The sequence below is a fragment of the Eptatretus burgeri genome, chromosome 7 (genome assembly GCF_056783735.1).
Source record: "Eptatretus burgeri isolate ZD-2024b chromosome 7, Ebu_testis_v1, whole genome shotgun sequence".
NCBI lineage: Eukaryota > Metazoa > Chordata > Myxini > Myxiniformes > Myxinidae > Eptatretus > Eptatretus burgeri.
Genome location: NC_140967.1, coordinates 439,785 through 457,448, shown reverse-complemented (window position 1 = coordinate 457,448; position 17,664 = coordinate 439,785). Strand labels below are relative to the sequence as shown.

Below are 17,664 nucleotides of genomic sequence, written 5' to 3'. Positions count from 1 at the left end.
TACAATAAACAGGATAAAACAATAAAAATGGAAAACGAATAAACAGGGGGAACAATAAACATGGTAAAACAATAGAGGGTAAAACAATAAACAAGATAAAACAATAAACAAGATAAAACAATAAACAAGATTAAACAATAAACAAGATTAAACAACAAACTAACCCTAACCAACAAACAACAAACAATAAACAAGCACACTAACAGCACCAATAACAATTGCAAAAGAATAAACAAAGTAAACAATAAAAAAGTGTGCAACAGGACACAACATAAAACAAGAAACAGGCTAAAACCTCAAACAACAAGCAAGGTAAAACAATGAACAGCATTAAGCAATAAACAGTGTAAAACAATATACAAGGTAAAACAACAAACATGGCAAAATAATATTCAAGGAAAAACAATAAACAGGGTAAAACAATAAACACAACAAAATAACAAACAGGGTAAAACAATAAACAGGGTAAAATAAAATAATATATGGAAGGAGCTCTATCTCCCTGTTCAAAATGCAGAATGACACAGTTTATGCCAAAATCAACATGGATAATCACTGAAAATACATGCAAAATATAACAAAAGTTTCACCAAGCACTCTTCCTCATACAAAGGAAATGTGAAAATGTGCACAAAACATCGGTTTCTTGAGAACAACAGGTAGGTCTGGTGTTTCACATACCCCTGTGAAGCTTCTGTTTGTGCGTTTTAATTCCGTGGCACACACATCCACATAAAACAGATTTTGCTGTGGCTTTGGCTGGCGGTGCGGCATTACGAAGCATGTTGCCTCATCCACAATCATTTCCAAGTGCAAAATAATGTCTGCATTTTGAATAGTAAATCTACATTTCTTTTCAAGCCTTTTTCTCTTCGCCTCATGACACACACATCTCCGAGGCTGTCAAGCCCTGCACGCCTTCGCGTGAATGGAGTGGAAAGAGGAATCCAGGAGGGAGTGTGAGGGGAACGGGATGCGGATCATCAGGCCAGATCATTGGGTGGCAGCAATCCAACCGGGTTGTTGCAAGATGTGTCGAGGCACGCAACGACCCCAACAATTTCTTTCTCACCACTTCTTCTTCTTCACCCTTCCGCATCTCTGGCTTCAGTTGTTTGTGTTCGCGCCCAATAAGTTACGTTGCTAAGTAATTGATTAAGGTTCTGAGGGCGGTTTTGCCGCATTGGGGATAATTTGGAAAATGCATAAATGACTAATATTTGTATACAATTGCTGATATTGCCTTTACTCACTTTCTCACCATTTCTTGTTTGATTGTAATTGCTTGTGTTTTCCTGCCATTTCTTGTTTGAATCACCATTGATAGTATCTCTTGCCATTTCTCACCTTGCTTGCTGCAATTAAACCAGTGTGGTCTTGACTTATCCTGTTCAGGTTTGGTCGGAGATAGCACCTCTGGGGATAATTAGTCCAAGCAGTTAATTTGTCTCCAAAAGAGACAGGGTGTGGTGCATAATGCTGGTTCATTCGGCCAATTGACATATGCTGCATGACTGCTGGCACAGTTCACCATCTGCCTCAATCATCAAACAAGTATGGTAAACTGACACTGGGTGGCAGGATCCTACCAGAGGTTAGTGTTGAAGATGGCGTAGGTCTTTCGGAGTTTTCCGAGGTGAAATCCGTCACAATATGTTATACTTTTATAATGCAATATGTTGCACCTTTTTTTTTTCTTTTTGTATACATGATTGAAGCTCATGGAAGAGCTAGAACAGAATGGAAGGTAACAAAATTGAAAGGGGGCGGGGGGGGGAACAACAGCAAAGTTGAAGTGAGAGTGAGATCAAGGGGAGGGAGAGGAGGGCGTATGGGATGAACAAGCTGCACATAAGCAGAAATACAGCAAGAAGAGGAAGGGGAAAGTGGGGATGAAACAGAAAAGGAACAAACCAACTGACAACGAACAAATTAAAAGAGGTGAGAAAGAAGTAAGGTTGGGGGGGGAGGGGTGTCACAATAACCTGGAAAAAGGGAGTGCTTGGGAATGGGGTCACACCTTTACAATACAACCTGTTATACCTTTCCAATACAATATCATCACACCATTTGAAAGCCTTTATCCCTGAGCAGGGGGTCAGCTTTTTGCGGGCTCCAATCATGGTAACCTTTCTTGGGGCAATGTTTTTACAGCTGGATGCCCTTCCTGACGCCAATCCTTTAGTCGCCTTTGACCCTGCAGGGATAATTACCAGTATACTGGTGCTAATTTTGAGACCTTCGGAAGGATGACAGGCTGAGTCAACCCCCCCCCCCCCCCCCGATGCTAACTCAGCGGCCAGCGGGGCTCAATCTCAGGACCCCAAGGATCCCAAGCCACCACCTTAACCACTGAGCCACACCAGGCTCCTTTCCAAGACAATATGTTATCCCTTTATATATTCATGCTGGTGAATTTGCCAGTCACAAAGAGATAAGCATTTGGAATACAAGGGTAAGATGAAGAAATTGCAAGTGAGGGGAGGGAGGAGTGGGGAACAAGGGGTTTGTGATTAAGCAATGGCTGAACATCACTGCATCATGAGGCTGTCTCATGCTAATTATCCCCTTGAAAAATTTGTGATACAAAAGAGATCTCTGATTCATTGTGCCTGTTAGCAATCTGTAAGGGAATGAATTATTATATTTCCATTTCATCAACAATCTGAGCTCTGAGTGTTGATTTCAATTAGTATCACCAAATTTGCTTTTTTGCATATATATGGAAATCTTACTGTGCGTGTGTGTGTGTGTGTGTGTGTGTGTGTGTGTGTGTGTGTGTGTGTGTGTGTGTGTGTGTGTGTGTGTGTGTGTGTGTGTGTGTGTGTGTGTGTGTGTGTGAGAGAGAGAGTGTGCGGGGGGCGGGGAAATGAAGCTCATAAATATCTGGGGAGGCACAACATCTATCAATTGCTTGCAGGTAAATAAGGTTCTATATTTATATAATACAAGACAAGTTAAGCATAGGGTGTTGTAGAATTAGTATAAGTTACAACATTCTATAAATGTTAATGTACTGCTTTAGGAATAGCTGTTGGTGTTCAATAAATGATGAGATTGTGAAGAACAGACTTTTGAAAAAACCGGTGTGTGTGTGTGTGTGTGTGTGTGTGTGTGTGTGTGTGTGTGTGTGTGTGTGTGTGTGTGTGTGTGTGTGTGTGTGTGTATGTGTTTTTTTTAAAACAATATTATAAACACAAATTGAAACTATAAACTAACAGACCCGAATCCCCTCAAGACTTATTTTCTCTCCAGAAAGTAAACCTGGAACATCTCAAATGACAAAAAAACCCAAAAACCTTACATGAGTGAAAGCATTCCACAAGTTACACGTTCCTCTCTGCTCCCTATACTCACCCTTTTCCTTGCAAACAGCCTACGTTTTCCAGGCAGGATTCTACCATGGTCGCGATAGGCTGAAGGTCATTTGAAATCTGTCCTTCAATTTTACAAGCTTCCCACACTTGACCGAGAGCAAGAAGAGCATGTAGGCGCACTCCAAATGAGTGACTCATGCACCAAGGGAGAGTGGCACTTAGCGCACGACGTGCAAAGGAGACCTAAAAAGCATAAATGTGCACACACAAAAACATATATAGACACACAGGTCACCACCATCAAACAAATATGAACAGTAATCTGGGATCTTCAAGGTTTGGTCTGATGGACCGGTCAATAGAGGTAGGTGTTCGTGCACTGGCAAGGATGACCGAAAGGTGCCATATAATGTTGATATCTAACAAAAGGGGTGGGGTTGGTGGAGGGCAAGAGATCAACTATTTCAATTATATTTCCAAACATAAGAAACAAAGGGCCAACATCATGTACATTAGGATGTGCATGCCGTACATGCTATGTTGATCTCAGTTGTGCTGACTAATATTTCAGAAATTGTTGTGGCAAAGAACACAACTTATGGCATTTATTAGAATCTTTGAGAAAATTGTGTCATGTTTCGCATCAAATACACCTTTTGCTTTGATAGCATTAAAATGACTTGTTCAGCAAAGCATGATGTGAGAAATGGTACAACACTGAAAAAAATATTCCATGGTATAAATTTGCAAGGATAATACCAACCATCTCTTCCTTAGGTATTACCAACAAAGGCATGAGCAGAAAAGGATAGGAATTTAAAAAAAAAAGGTGAAAATTACTGTAACTTTATGATCCAGGATCAAAGAAAGCTGTATAAAGCAACCAAGAAAAGCTACGCAAGGTATGCTCTTTGCTGTTTCGAACCCTGCCCTGGTTCCACTGCAGCTGCAGACATTAATGTTGTACATACATTAGAATCCCAGATAAGAGCAACACACTTCCTCAGCTGCCAGACCGGTTTCATTGCTTATTGGTGAGTCATCATCAACAGCGTAGACAGAAACGCGCAACACCGAGGCTCCCAAACATGTATCACCTTGTGTAGCTTGTCTTGGTTGCTTTATGCAGCTTTTTTTGGCTGGAAGAGCATGGGGGTTAGTTAAAAATATCAGAGCCACCTGGGGATAATAATTGATTAGGTTGTAGGTTGAGTTGAATGGTTATTCCCTTCAATTACAGGTGAGAGATGTGATTGGGTCTTGTTATTTACAAATATGTTAACTGCAATTTGACATTGCACGTAGTACATGCTTGGGAGCCTTGGTGGTGCATGTTTCCGTCCACACTGTCGCTGATGACTCGTCAATAAGCAATGAAACCGGTTCAGTGGCTGAGGGGTGTTCCACATTGGGATTCTAATGTATGTACGATTTGTGAATGTCTTTACAGCTGCAGAAGAACCCAGGTAAGGATTGAAAGAGCAAAGATCTTACCATGTGTGGCTTTTCTTGGTTGCTTCATGCAACTTTCTTTGTCTGGAAGAGCATGGGAGTTACGTATGGAAATCCTTGTCACCTAGGATAATTTATTCGGTGAGAGCTGATTGATTGGTTATTCCCTTCAATTATGGGTGAGAGATGTGATTGGGTATTGCTATTGTTCTTTTTATGATGACTGCTGTCAGCATTGCAAGTGGTACATGTTTGGGAAATGCAGCGTCATGTGACAATCATGTATTCAAACAGAAGATCAAATACCGCAAGGAAGACATCAGAAGGAACACGAATAAATAAGGAGCAAAGATTGAGTCATCAAGAGGAACCTGGACAGGATTCGGGTTTCGGCCACTGCTCCTCTACCCTGAAACCCATCCAGGTGCAGCCAAGTGAGCCTTACAGAAAAAATTCTGCAAGAATTCACTTCTCCGAGCCAGATAGATAAAGAAAGAGAAATAAAGAGTAAAAGAGATAAAAGAAAATAAAAAGCAAGAATTAGAATGAAGAGCAGTATGAGGGGAGTTGACGGGAAGGCAGTATGAGGGGAGGTGATGGGAAGGCAGTATGAGGGGAGGTGACTGGCCAGGTTGTCGGCGACTAAACTGTCTCCCCCACCAGGTTTTTTGGTGAGGAGGGTGTTTGGATGGACACCCAGCAGGATTAAAAACAAAACCTGTCAAAGGGTGGAGGAGCTCCTTTTGAGCCAACGGCCATCGATATCTAGTGCCCAACTATGTCTGCGGACGTCCTCCTGCAGTTGGGTTACTTCATATTTGGAGGTTGGTGGCAGGATTTGCACTCTGGCCACGTAAAACCCTTCATTCCACAAAACACAAAAAAGCAAAGAAATCTGAAAACCCACTCCGTGGGAGTACCTCCTGTGCAGCTTACCTTTGCAGGGCAGCTCATCGGATGACGGGATTGGGGCAAAGCCTTTGGGATCCCCAATCTTTGGTGATAGGAGGGAAACCACGGGGTAACATTCCAGGGTCAGATTGCGGGAGAGTATGTCGGAGTGGTGCTGAGGTGTCGTCCACCAGATGGCGGTCTCATTGGGTTAACCTGAGGCAGTCCCTTCGGGTGGGTGCCTGGAATGTCCTATCCCCAAGAGAGGATGATCACCTGTCTCTGTTATCATCTGAGCTCAAGCGTTTGGAAATCAGTATTGCAGCACTCTCTGAGGTTCGGAGACCGGATTGCAGTGAGATCATGGTGGGTGGTTACACCTACGATTTGTCTGGTTGCTCTGATGGTTTCCATTCCCAAGCAGTTGCTGTAGCTGTGTCCAATAAGCTGACTCCAATGATAATTGAGGTAACACCGCTCAATGAGCGTATTATGAGACGAAGGATTCATCATTTCCCTGGTCTCTGTTTATGCTCCGACTGAAGCGAGTGATCTCACCGTGGAGGATGTATTCTACGTCACGCTCGAGTCTGGAACTGATAGTTCCTGGTGGTTGCATCGACTGGAACAGATAGGGATGGTTATGAGATGTGTGTTGGTCCCCATGGGTCAGGAACTATGAACCAGAATAGCACAAAGTTCCTTGACTTTGCAAGAAGTCAAGGACTTAGGGTGGCCGGTTCATGGTTTCAGCACCCACAAGCTCATCGCTGGACTTGGTATTCCAACGCTGGCGATGTGGCAAAGGAGATTCACCATATCCTCGTTGATGGTCGCTGGAGGATGATCCAGAACTGCAGGGTCTACCGGAGTGCTCAGTTCCTCAATACTGACCACCAGCTTTTGTGTAGCAACTCTGAAGTTGCACCTAAAATCTGGGAGAATGGTACCGTCCCAGCCTCGGCTGGATGTTGGCAGGCTCAAGGATGAGAGGGTAGCTGAGGAGTTTGCGAACAAGCTGAGTGGACATTTGGGGGGTCTGCGTGCTTTGGGAGGTCCTGAAGAGTTGTGGAGTGCCTTCAAAACCACCGTCCTTGATGTTGCCGGTGGATGTCTTGGAACTCACCGTCGGACAAAGAAGAATTTTGTCTCTCAAGAGACACTGGATACCATTGACCAGAGTCACAGGGCCAGGCTGAATGGCAGAGCTGAGCTGTTCAGGGAGGTGAGGCGTAAAACTGTACGTGCGCTAAGGGTGGACAAGAAGGCCTATGTGTGAGGAATCTGTGAGGGGGTAGAGCATCACCTGTGGTCAAGGGATTCTCATCCTGCTTACAGGGGAATTCGTGCATTGCGTTCATCCAAGCCCATCCCTCGGTGTACTGCAGTTAGAGCAGAGGGTGGTAGGCTCGACACAGAGGAGTCCGTAGTTAAGGCCCGCTGGGCCGGTTACTTTGAGCGGTTGTACCAGGCTGATCCACCAGCTCTCGAGTTGGATGTGAGGAGTGTTACAATGGCTGTTGCTGACCCTCCAATCAACTGTGGTCCACCTTCGCTTGTGGAAACACAGGCTGCGGTGAACCGGCTGAAATATGGGGTAAAGCTCCAGGGATCTGTGGCATCCATGCTGAACTTCTCAAGGCTGGTGGAAATGCTGCACTCATGTCGTTGCATGCAGTTCTGTGCTCTGCTTGGAACACAGGCATCATCCCAACTGACTGGAAGAGGGGCGTTGTTGTCCCTCTCTGGAAAGGGAAAGGTGATTGCAAAGACTGCAACAACTACTGAGGGGTGACGCTGCTCTCAGCGCCGGGCAAGGTTTTTCCTCGGATAATTATTGATAGGGTTCGCCACCATCTGTTTGAGCACCAGCGTCCAGAGCAGTCAGGCTTTACACCAAAGAGGTTAACGATTGACCGTATCCTTGCTCTTCGGGTCCTCACCAAATGCAGACGAGAGTTTTGGCAGGGGCTGCTTGCAGCTTATGTTGATCTCTGTAAAGTGTTCGATTCATTGAATTGGGATGCCCTCTGGAGGATTCTTGGTCTTCATGGGGTGCTCCCAAAACGGATCGATCTGATGTCTGAACTCTACTTTGGTACTGAGAGTGCTGTGAGATGTGGTGGTACCATCTCTGACTTATTTCCAGTTTTTACTGGAATTCGTCAGGGGTGTGTACTGGCCCCAACACTTTTCAGCACTTGTATGGACTGTATTCTAGGGAGGATGACAGAGAGATCAAGTTGCATTGCATTGTTTGGAAATATCAAGATCTCTGACCTTGATTTCACAGATGATGCAGTCATCTTTGCGAAGACTTTTGATATCTTTTTCGGAGCCCTTGAGGTGCTGAATGAGAAGTCGGAGCCGCTGGGATTATGGGTTTCCTGGGTTAAAACAAAGATCCAGGCTTTCAATGACATCATGGATGCTGCTGTCCTGTCTGTGCCTGTTTGTGGTGAGGATATTGAGGTCATGGAGAGATTCACTTACCTTGGCAGTGATATTCATGTCTCTGCTGGCTGTGAGTCAGAGGTCAATAGACGTCGAGGTCGGGTCTGGGGATTCATGGATTCACTGGATCATGGGGTGTGGCGCTGCCGGTACCTGTGTGGGAGGACGAAAGTCCGAGTCCTCAGGTCCTTGGTGCTTCCAGTCTTGCTCTATGGATGCGAGACTTGGACTCTGACCAAGGATCTGAGACGCAGACAGAATTCCTTTTGTACCAGGTCTCTTTGGAGAGTCCTCGGCTATCGCAACTCTGACTTTGTGTTCAACGAGCGGTTGCTGAGAGAGACTCAAATGAGATTTGTAACTTGTATAGTCCGTGACCATCAGCTGCGGCTCGATGGACACGTGGCTCGTTGCCCTGACGCTGATCCTGCTCACCAGATTCTCTCAGCGAGGAAGTCTCATGAGTGGAGGAGGCCAATGAGCTGACCACGTTCCTCATGGTTCCAGCAGGTTGATCGGCATCTCAAGGAGATGGGGATGGGCCAGGCATCTGCCTGGGGGATGGCCAGACGGAGGCCCCTGGAGCTTCAGTGGAAAGTGGACGCAGCGATGTGCTGCTCTTGCGCATGCTCCCATACCTGACCTGACCTGATGGGAAGGCAGTACTCGGGAAGGTGACGGGAAGGCAGTACTCGGGGAGGTGACGGGAAGGCAGTATGAGGGGAGGTGACGGGAAGGCAGTATGAGGGGAGGTGACTGGAAGGCAGTATGAGGGAAGGGGAAGGCAAGGCAGCACGAGGGGAGGCAGCGTGAGGGGAGGCGAATGGAAGGCAGTGTGAGAGGAGGTGACGGGAAGGCAGCATGAGGGAAGGGGAAGGGAAGGAAATGTACCGAGGAATTTCCGGAGTAAAAGTGCTTTCAATAGTTGATTGTGAAAGTGAACTTGTTGCTGTTGCAGTCTTTTGTTTCTTTGAATCCACATTCTCAACCATCACTAAATCGGTACTCTGGTGTTTGGTTTTCAAATATCTTCGCATTTTGGACATATTACAGTGATGAGCAGGGTCTCTTGAACAAAGTGAGCATGCAACTTTTGGACTGTAACCTTCCCGAAATAGTTAACTGCACTTTTGGACCTTTTGAATGATATGTTGTCAAAACTTTAAGACTGACAGACCCTACGATTCGCAGTGGATAAGTTTCTAAAAAAATGCTGCACACATGATTTTGGCTCATGGAAGAGCGATTACATGAAACTAATAAGGATAAAGAGGAAACAACAGTAACATGAGGAGGAGGAAAAAGGAGGAGGAGGAGATTGGGACCATACTCTGTGCAGAGCGTTGGTGCTGCTTAAGCAGTCTCCTTGGCGATTGGGCACAATCCTGGACGGGTCGTGACTCCAACACTGTATACCAGCATGCTGGCACTCATTTTGCTGACCTCAGAAGGATGACAGGCTGAGTTAACCCCACCTGGTATTAATTCAACAGCTGAGTGGGATTTGAACTCAGGATCCTAAGATCCCAAGCCCACCACCCGAGCCATAAAGCCAACACCAGGCATAGTAGGAAGGAGGGAGAAAGTCGTTGGAGATGGACAAACAAGGGATGCAGGAAACGATGAGGGGTAAGGGAAAATGCAAAGGGTGGACAATATGGATAAATCAGCAAAATTGAGTTTGACCAGTTTGTGATTGTCATAGTCTGAGGAGAGAGAAGAGGCAACTGCATGTCTGTCAGAAGGATGAGAGATGTCTTGGCAGAAAGTGGAGTTATCAGCAAAAAGATAAAGAGGATTTTTCGGTAAGTGATAAAATTTTTCGGTAAGGATTTTTCGATAACATTTTTCGGTAAGCCTTGACAGGGAGAGGAAATGAAAGAGTTACATTGAGATCCACATGCTAACTACGAGAGGAAAGGAAGTCAGCTATTGAGGAGTGGAGTTGGTCGAGGATTTCATAGGTTTGGAGAGCAAGGCAGGATGCCACACTGCATCAAAAGCTCGAGATATGTTCAGAGAGATGACCCTGATCTCGTGTCTGATATTGAGGGTCTCCACCATTGCTGGAAGAGTAGAAGCGGCATGTCCAAGGTAGAGTGACAAGGTCTGAATCCAAATTGATGATCTGAGATGAGGCTGTTGGAAAAAAGGAATGATTTTATGTTAACTGTGATGATGGATTCCATAACCTTGCTGATGATTAAAAGTACAGTTAGCGAATTGGACTTCAGTTAAGAGGATCCATTTTTGCACCTTTTTATGTGACGTTGTGATGTTACCCAATTTCCAATTTCCCAGGTAGATATAGGAAACCAGTCCCAAAGTGTAAAAAAATTAATAACCCCCCCCCCCACCTCGCAAATATGCGAAGCATGAATGTTGAAGCAGGTTACACTTTGTGACCCGTGAATACACAGGTTCCTCGAATAGCTAATCCAAGAATAGCGGGATCCAACAGTACTAAAATACTTATCAGTTGATGCATTGCCTACCTGTATGTCAGCAAAGTAATCAGCACGCTTTACCGGCCAACTCTAAGTGCCTTGTTATTCATTTAAAAGAAACATGCCATGGGGTGTTCAGTTTCCAAGTGAGTTGCTTTTGCTGCTATATTGCAAATGAGACAACCCAGGGGAATGCTCCTTTTCAATTAATAGTTTACCAGGCCATGTGTAACTGGAACATTCCCAGGCAAAAATGCTGCAGTTAGAACTTTAGTATATGAGAGTTGTACTCTCATGTACTATAGTTGGTAACAGGTCCTACTACAGTAATCTGCAGATAATTACTACAGGAAAGGCATTTTTGCCTGGGTTCCCAATATGAACGAAAAAAAAACCCCAAAACACTTATTTCTTAGAAGTAGGAATTACTCGGAATAAACGTCGATTCCTGTTCACTACTCGATTCCTTTGGATTCCATGGTTATGATTGAGAATTGAGTACTATGGAATCAATTTCACCCACCACTATTAAGCACTCACACGAAACAGTTGATAAGGAACTTGGCAAGTGATTCGTGATCGGTTATACGAAACAACACCTGTACACACCCAGAATGTCAAACAATAACCGAATTGGACAAATGAACACTTTTTTTTGAGGTCAAAACTGCTGCTAAGATCAATTCCACAGTTTAAGAGATTCTCGAACTTATCGCATGTGCGGAAATTAAATTAAGACACAACACTGGCGTCTTTGGGTGTTTCGAAGCATTGCAATGTATCCAGCAATTTGTAGGTATGAAGCTTGATCATACAGAAACTGATGTGTTCCAAGGCAGGGCATCTTTGAGCTGAGCGGACAAAATTGCAGATAAAGACTGAGCTGAGCAAGCTGAACGCATGAGGCTGACCAAAGGTAAGCCTGTTTCTCGTCTTACCATGAATTATCTTCAAAAGAGGTGTTTAAATTTACCCAAACACACAGTTTTCATTCATGCACGCCCTTGGAGTTCCCTTTCGATCAGTGATTCTCAACCAGGGGTAAATTTACCCCCATGGGGTAAAAATTTACACAGCAGGGGGTAAATATGTCATACCTGAAAATTTAATTATGACAATTTTTTTTTCGCAACTTCAGACAAAATCAATAACACTTATCGTTGTGATGAGACAGACAACACTAAATCTCTATTATAATACCAAGCTTGCACACTAAAAAAAAAAAAAAAAATGACAATGTTTGGGAAGTCTTGGCGTTCCATAGTACCACTTGCATTTTGCACAATGCGTATTTTTGTCATTCCCCGTGTACGGTCTGTCGTCTGCTACCAGCTATGTTGTACTGCTATCCTGTGCATGTGCACGGGTATCGCTAGTACATTATAACATACAGACTCTCACATTCTATACAAATTATTCTATACAGACTCAAAAATTAATCCCCCCCACCGCAATTTTCTTTCTTTTGCTTTTTTTCTTATTAGTTTTTTTTGGGGGGGGGGGGTTGAGGGTCAGGAATTGATTATTGGCCTTATTTTTTGTTTTAAATAAGTTTTTACCTGTTTTTTTTTGTTTTTGCACCTGGCCAAAAAGATTATTTTTTTCTGCATTCGTTTTTTGACAAAATTGTATTCAAGTACGTATGTACAAATATATATATATATATATATATATATATATATATATATATATATATATATATATATATATATATATATATATATATATATATATATATAATTCATTTAAAATTTAAGTTAGGGGTTAGGGTTAAATACTCACTTAAATGTATTTATTTAAAATTTAGGTTTGGGTTAAATATTCAAAAAGAATATAAATACCTGTGCGGAGAGGGAGAGGGAGAGGGAGAGGGAGAGGGAGGAGTCCATGTGAATCACATATCTATGTGAATCAGGTTTCTCTACCTTAGTAGCAATGAAGATAAAGGCAAGGAAACGCCTGAAAGCGAATGACAACATGAGGGAAGCATTGTCATCAACAGCTCCTCGAATAAATAAACTGGTTGACTCAATGAATCAGCAGAGTTCCCACTGCTGATGCTTTTGGTATTTTTGTTGATCTTGTTTGATATAAGTGGACTGTATGTTTTTCTCCCCTTTATCAAAGTTTATTTTGTGCAAAACCTGAATAATAAAGTTGTTCCATCATCTTTTTTTCTGTGCCTCTGCATTTTTTGCATGGGAGTAAGGGGTAAATGACAGAGGAAGGGTTGAGAACCACTGCTTTAGATGCATGCAAAGTTTCAGGCCACTACGTTTCATGGTATTGAAGTTATGGAGGAGACACACACACTGACACACAATGACATTTATTTTTACAAGAAAAAAAAACATGAAAAAAAAGCAAAGACATGGAGGGATGAAATTTCAAAAAAACAAAAACAAAACAAGGTAGGAATGACACCACAATCCTCTTCTGGATTACAATAACAACATCTTTTGACATTTTACTTTTGTTGCGGGTTTGTGATGTGATGGACAGAAAACACAACACAGGTGAGCCGTGGAAATGCATTTTTAAAATGCTGACAGAATTTGCATTGGAGATGTTTGCAAGAAGGATCACCACACGTGTCCTTCAGATGAGCTGTGTTTCTGAAAGGACTAAGCTTTGTAACGATATTTCAACAATGCATAGACATACATACAAGAGAGTGCCCAACAACACTTTCAGAAAGCATGATAATACAGAATACGACTGATTGCGTGTGACATGAGCTGCTCTCCTCATTATCCGAACAAATGCAAGCAATCATTTCATGTAGACATTTATAATTACGCAGGATTTTAACATTTATCACGACAAAAGCTCACAGAAAAGTGCGGGATAAGACGGTATCTCAATCGGGAGTGTGATAGTCTGCGAGTGGCCTTGTTTGTGTTTCACTATAAACCATTGTCCTGGTGCTCCATGGGCAGGGATTTGATCAACAAGGGAACAAGGGATACAAAACACATCAACCTATGGACTCGAGAACACAGATGAAATATTGATGATATTCATTCCGAGATGGACATGTAATCGCCCATGCGCATGAATGCAGCACGAATGCACACAAATGCATACACCTGAATGAGAGTGGAGCTCATAATGCAATTTCTCACCTCTTGTGAGTCGTTGAAAATTTTAACCAAATGCACCAACACGGTGAAGAATGAACAAATGCTGTTCTTTCCTTTGTCAAGTTTCTGGAAACACAAAAAACACTAAAATGATTACACTGTCAACAATGTATGATTTTCAAAATTGTTTTCTATATCATGCAATTAAGTCATCCGATAAGGTGGTACAATGCTCTCAACGACAACAAGTGTGTGCATGTATGTGCATATGCATGTATGTACGAATGTGTATTTGAGTGTATTTACAAGTAGGGAACAAAAAAAGGAAACACCAACAGAATATCACCAAGTCGGGTTTTGGGCCAACACGTGCATCCAGGACGGCATCGATATGGCATGGCATGGAGACAACAAGGGACTGGAACTGTTCTGCACGAGTGTGGCACCATTCTTCCACAAGGAAGTCCTCCCATTCACATCGTTTTGATGGAGACAGAAATCACTGTCTTCGGCACCTCTCCAGACAGTCCCACAAATTCTCTATTGGATCGAGGTCTGGTGATTGGGAGGGTCATGGAAGATAAGTAATTTCATCCTCGTGCTCCTCAAACCATCAGGTGACAACATGTGCCCTGTGGACTGGGCCATTGTAGTTCTGAAAGACACCCCTCCCAGCAGGCAAGAAATGACACTTCACGGAATGCAGATGATGGCTCAGGACGGTAAAACAGCACGCTGCATACACCTTGCCTTCTCCTGGTATGAATGGACCCAGGCAGGTTGAGAGCATGCTGTCTCAACCGGAGACATGCTGTCTCAAAGCATGCTGTCTCAAAGGTTGAGTGACACCGGAGCAGCGTGTCACTGCGTCCACTTTCCGCCGGTACCCCAGAGGCCTTTGTCTGGCCCATCCCCAACTCCTTGAGATGCCGACCAACCTGGTGCAACCACGAGGCACGTGGTTGACTATTGGCATCCTCCACTCATGAGGCTCCCTTGCTGAGAAAATCTGGTGAGTAGGATCAGCAGAAAATGAGCCTCATGTCCACACAGCTGCAGCTGATGCTCACAGACTACACAGGCAACAAATCTCATCTGAGTCTCTCTCAGCAACCACTCGTTGGACACAAAGTCTGACCAGTGATAGACAAGGATTCTTCGAAGAGACCTCTTGCAGAAGAAGTTAAGTCTCAATCTCAGATCTTTGGTCAGAGTCAGCACAAGTATAGCAAGACTGGAAGGACCAATAACTTAAAGACTTGGACTTTCATCCTCCCACATAGGTACTGACAGTGCCACACCCCATGATCATCGATTGACCTCTGGCTCCCAAAATGCGGAGACATGAATATCAATGCCAAGGTAAGTGACTCTCTCTGTGACCTGAACATGTTCACTACAAACGGGTACAGACAAGACAGCAGCATCCAAGATGTCATTGAAAGCCTGGATCTTAGTAGTGACCCAGGAAACCCGTAATCCCAGTGGCTCCAACTCCTAATTCAGTGCCTCGAGGGCCCCAATAAGGATATCCAGCGTCTCCGCAAAGATGACGACATCATCTGAGAAATGAAAGTATCAGATATTGACATTACAAAACGATGCACCGCAGCTTCACATCTCCGACATCCTCCCCAGAATCCAGTTCATACAAGCAATGAAAAGTGTGGAGGCAATTAAGCACCCCCTTCGAACTCCAGTAACAACCGGAAATAAGTCGGTGATGGAACCACCAGATCTTACAGCACTCTCCAAACCGGAATCTAGTTCAGAAATCACATTGTAAGTTTTGGTGGTACCCCACAAAGACCGAGAATCCTCCACAGGGCATTCCAACTCAGTGAATTGATCGCTTTGAGGAGATCAACATAGGCTGCGAGCAGCTCCTGCGAAAACTCTCATCTGCATTTGGTGAGGACCTCAGGAGAAAGGATACGGTCAATCGTTGACCTCTTTGGTGCAAAGCCAGACTGCGCTGGGCGCTGGTGCTCAAGCAGATGGTGGCGAACCCCATCAATAATTATCCGAGCAAAGAACTTGCCAGGCACTGAGAGCAATGCCACCCAAAGGTAGTTGATGCAGTCCTGGCAATCACCGTTCCCTTTCCAGAGAGGGACAACAAGGCCCCTCTTCCAGTCCATTGGGATGATGCCTGTGTTCCAAACAGAGCACAGGACTGCATGCAATGATACCAATTCAGCATTTACACCAGCCCAGAGAAATTCAGCATGGACGGCACAGATCCCAGGAGCTTCACCCCAATTAAACCAGTTCACCACAGTGTGTTTCCACAAACGAAGGTGGTTCACAGTTGAATGGAGGGTCAGCAATTGAGATGGATACACTCACTGACATCCAACTAGACAGCTGGTGGATCAGCCTGATACAGCCACTCAAAGCAACCGGCCCAGCGGGATTTCACAGCGGACTCCTCTGTCAAGAGCCCACCACCCTCTGCTCTCACTGCAGTACACCGAGGGATGGGCTTGGAGGAACGCAATGTGTGAATTGCCCTGTAAGCAGGATGAAAATCACTTGACCACAGGTGATGTTCAACCCCTTCAGATTCCTCGCACACTGGCCTCCTTGCCCGCCCTTGGCGCATATAGTTTTACGCCTCCACTTTGCGAACAGCTCAACTCTGCCATTAAGCCCGGAACTGTGACTCTTGTCAATGGTATTCAGTGTACCTTGTGAGACAAAGTTCATCTTCGCCTGACAGTGGGTTCCAAGACATCGGTAACATCAAGTATGGTTGTCTTGAAGGCACTCTGCAATGCTTCAGGATTCCCCAAACATCCAGACTCCCCAAATCCTCACTTAGCCTGTTCGCAAACTCCTGAGCGACCCTGTCATCCTTGAGCTTGCCAACATCCAGCCAAGGCTGGGATAGTACCATTCTCCTTGATTTAAGCTGCAAGTTCCGAGTTGCTACAACAAGTGTGTGCTCAGTATTGAGGAACTGAGCACTCCGGTACACCCTACAGTTCTGTATCATCCTCCAGTGACCACGAACGAGTACATCGTCAATCGCCTTTGCAACACCACCAGCGTTGGAATACCAAGTCCAGCGATGAGGCTGAGGGTGCTGAAACCATGAACAAGTCACCCAAGGTCCATGACTTCTTGAAAAGTCAAGGAAATTAATGCCATTCTGATTCACAGTTCCAGACAAACGGGGACCAACCGCGTCTCATAACCATCCCTGTCAGTTCCAGTTGATGCATTGAAATACCCCAAGACCAACAGGTGATCATCCTCTATGAGAGATAGGACATTCCAGGCACACACTTAAAGGGACCGCCTCAGGTTATCCTGAAGAGAACGCAGTCTGGTGGACGACACCTCAACACCACCCGACACACACACACCACAATCCGACCTAGGAAGGTTAGCCCATGTTTTTTCTCGCATCATCAAAGATTGGGGGTCCCAAAGGCTTTGTCACAATCCTGTCATCCGATGAGCTGCCCTTTGCAGGGCAGCTGCACAGGAAGCACTTCCACGGAGTGGATTTTCAGTTTTCTTTGCGGTTTTTTTTGTGCATTTTGTGGAATTAAGTGCTTTACGGTAGCCGGAGTGCAAATCCTGCCACCAACCACCTCAAAAATGGTAACCCAACTGCAGGAGGACATCCGCAGACACAGTTAGGCATCAGATATGGATTGCTGTGAGCTCACAAGGAGCTCCTCCTCCCTTTGACAGGTTTTGTTTTTAATCCTGCTGGGTGTCTACATCCATACATCCTCCTCACCAGGAAACCTGGTGGGGAAGACGGTTTAGTCACCGACCACCCGACCATGAAGCAGGTTAGGCCTAAGTCACATTTGCTCTACGGCGAGGATACGGTGGCCGTACACCCTCGGAATTGACAGAAACGTGCGGCGGCCGCAGAGTTTCTGCGGTGGCCTCAGGGTGGCCCTACGCCGTTTGGCTATATTTTACAGGTCGTAAGGTCGCCGTGGAATTATAACGCGGAGTTATAACTATTTTTCATTTCTACGTTCGCCGTAGCAATTC

The 17,664-nt window shown here is 44.6% G+C and overlaps 1 protein-coding gene across 7 annotated transcripts in view; it reads right to left on the bottom strand.

The window, feature by feature from the left end:
• Positions 1-17,664, bottom strand: part of TARBP1 (tRNA guanosine 2 -O-methyltransferase TARBP1) — a 252,721-nt gene that overhangs the window by 55,774 nt on the left and 179,283 nt on the right. For 6 of the 7 annotated variants that reach the window (XR_015059772.1, XR_015059771.1, XM_085887174.1 and 3 more), the window contains exons 24-26: positions 13,687-13,770; positions 10,176-10,253; positions 3,358-3,560 (exon numbers count right to left, since the gene is read on the bottom strand). Coding sequence is in view for 5 of the 7 variants with exons in the window: in XM_085887174.1 (XP_085743300.1) it covers positions 3,358-3,560; positions 10,176-10,253; positions 13,687-13,770 (365 nt within the window). In the remaining 2 variants the exon portion in view is untranslated. The remainder of the gene's footprint in view (positions 1-3,357; positions 3,561-10,175; positions 10,254-13,686; positions 13,771-17,664) is intronic. The other variant, XM_085887179.1, reaches the window with a different exon arrangement.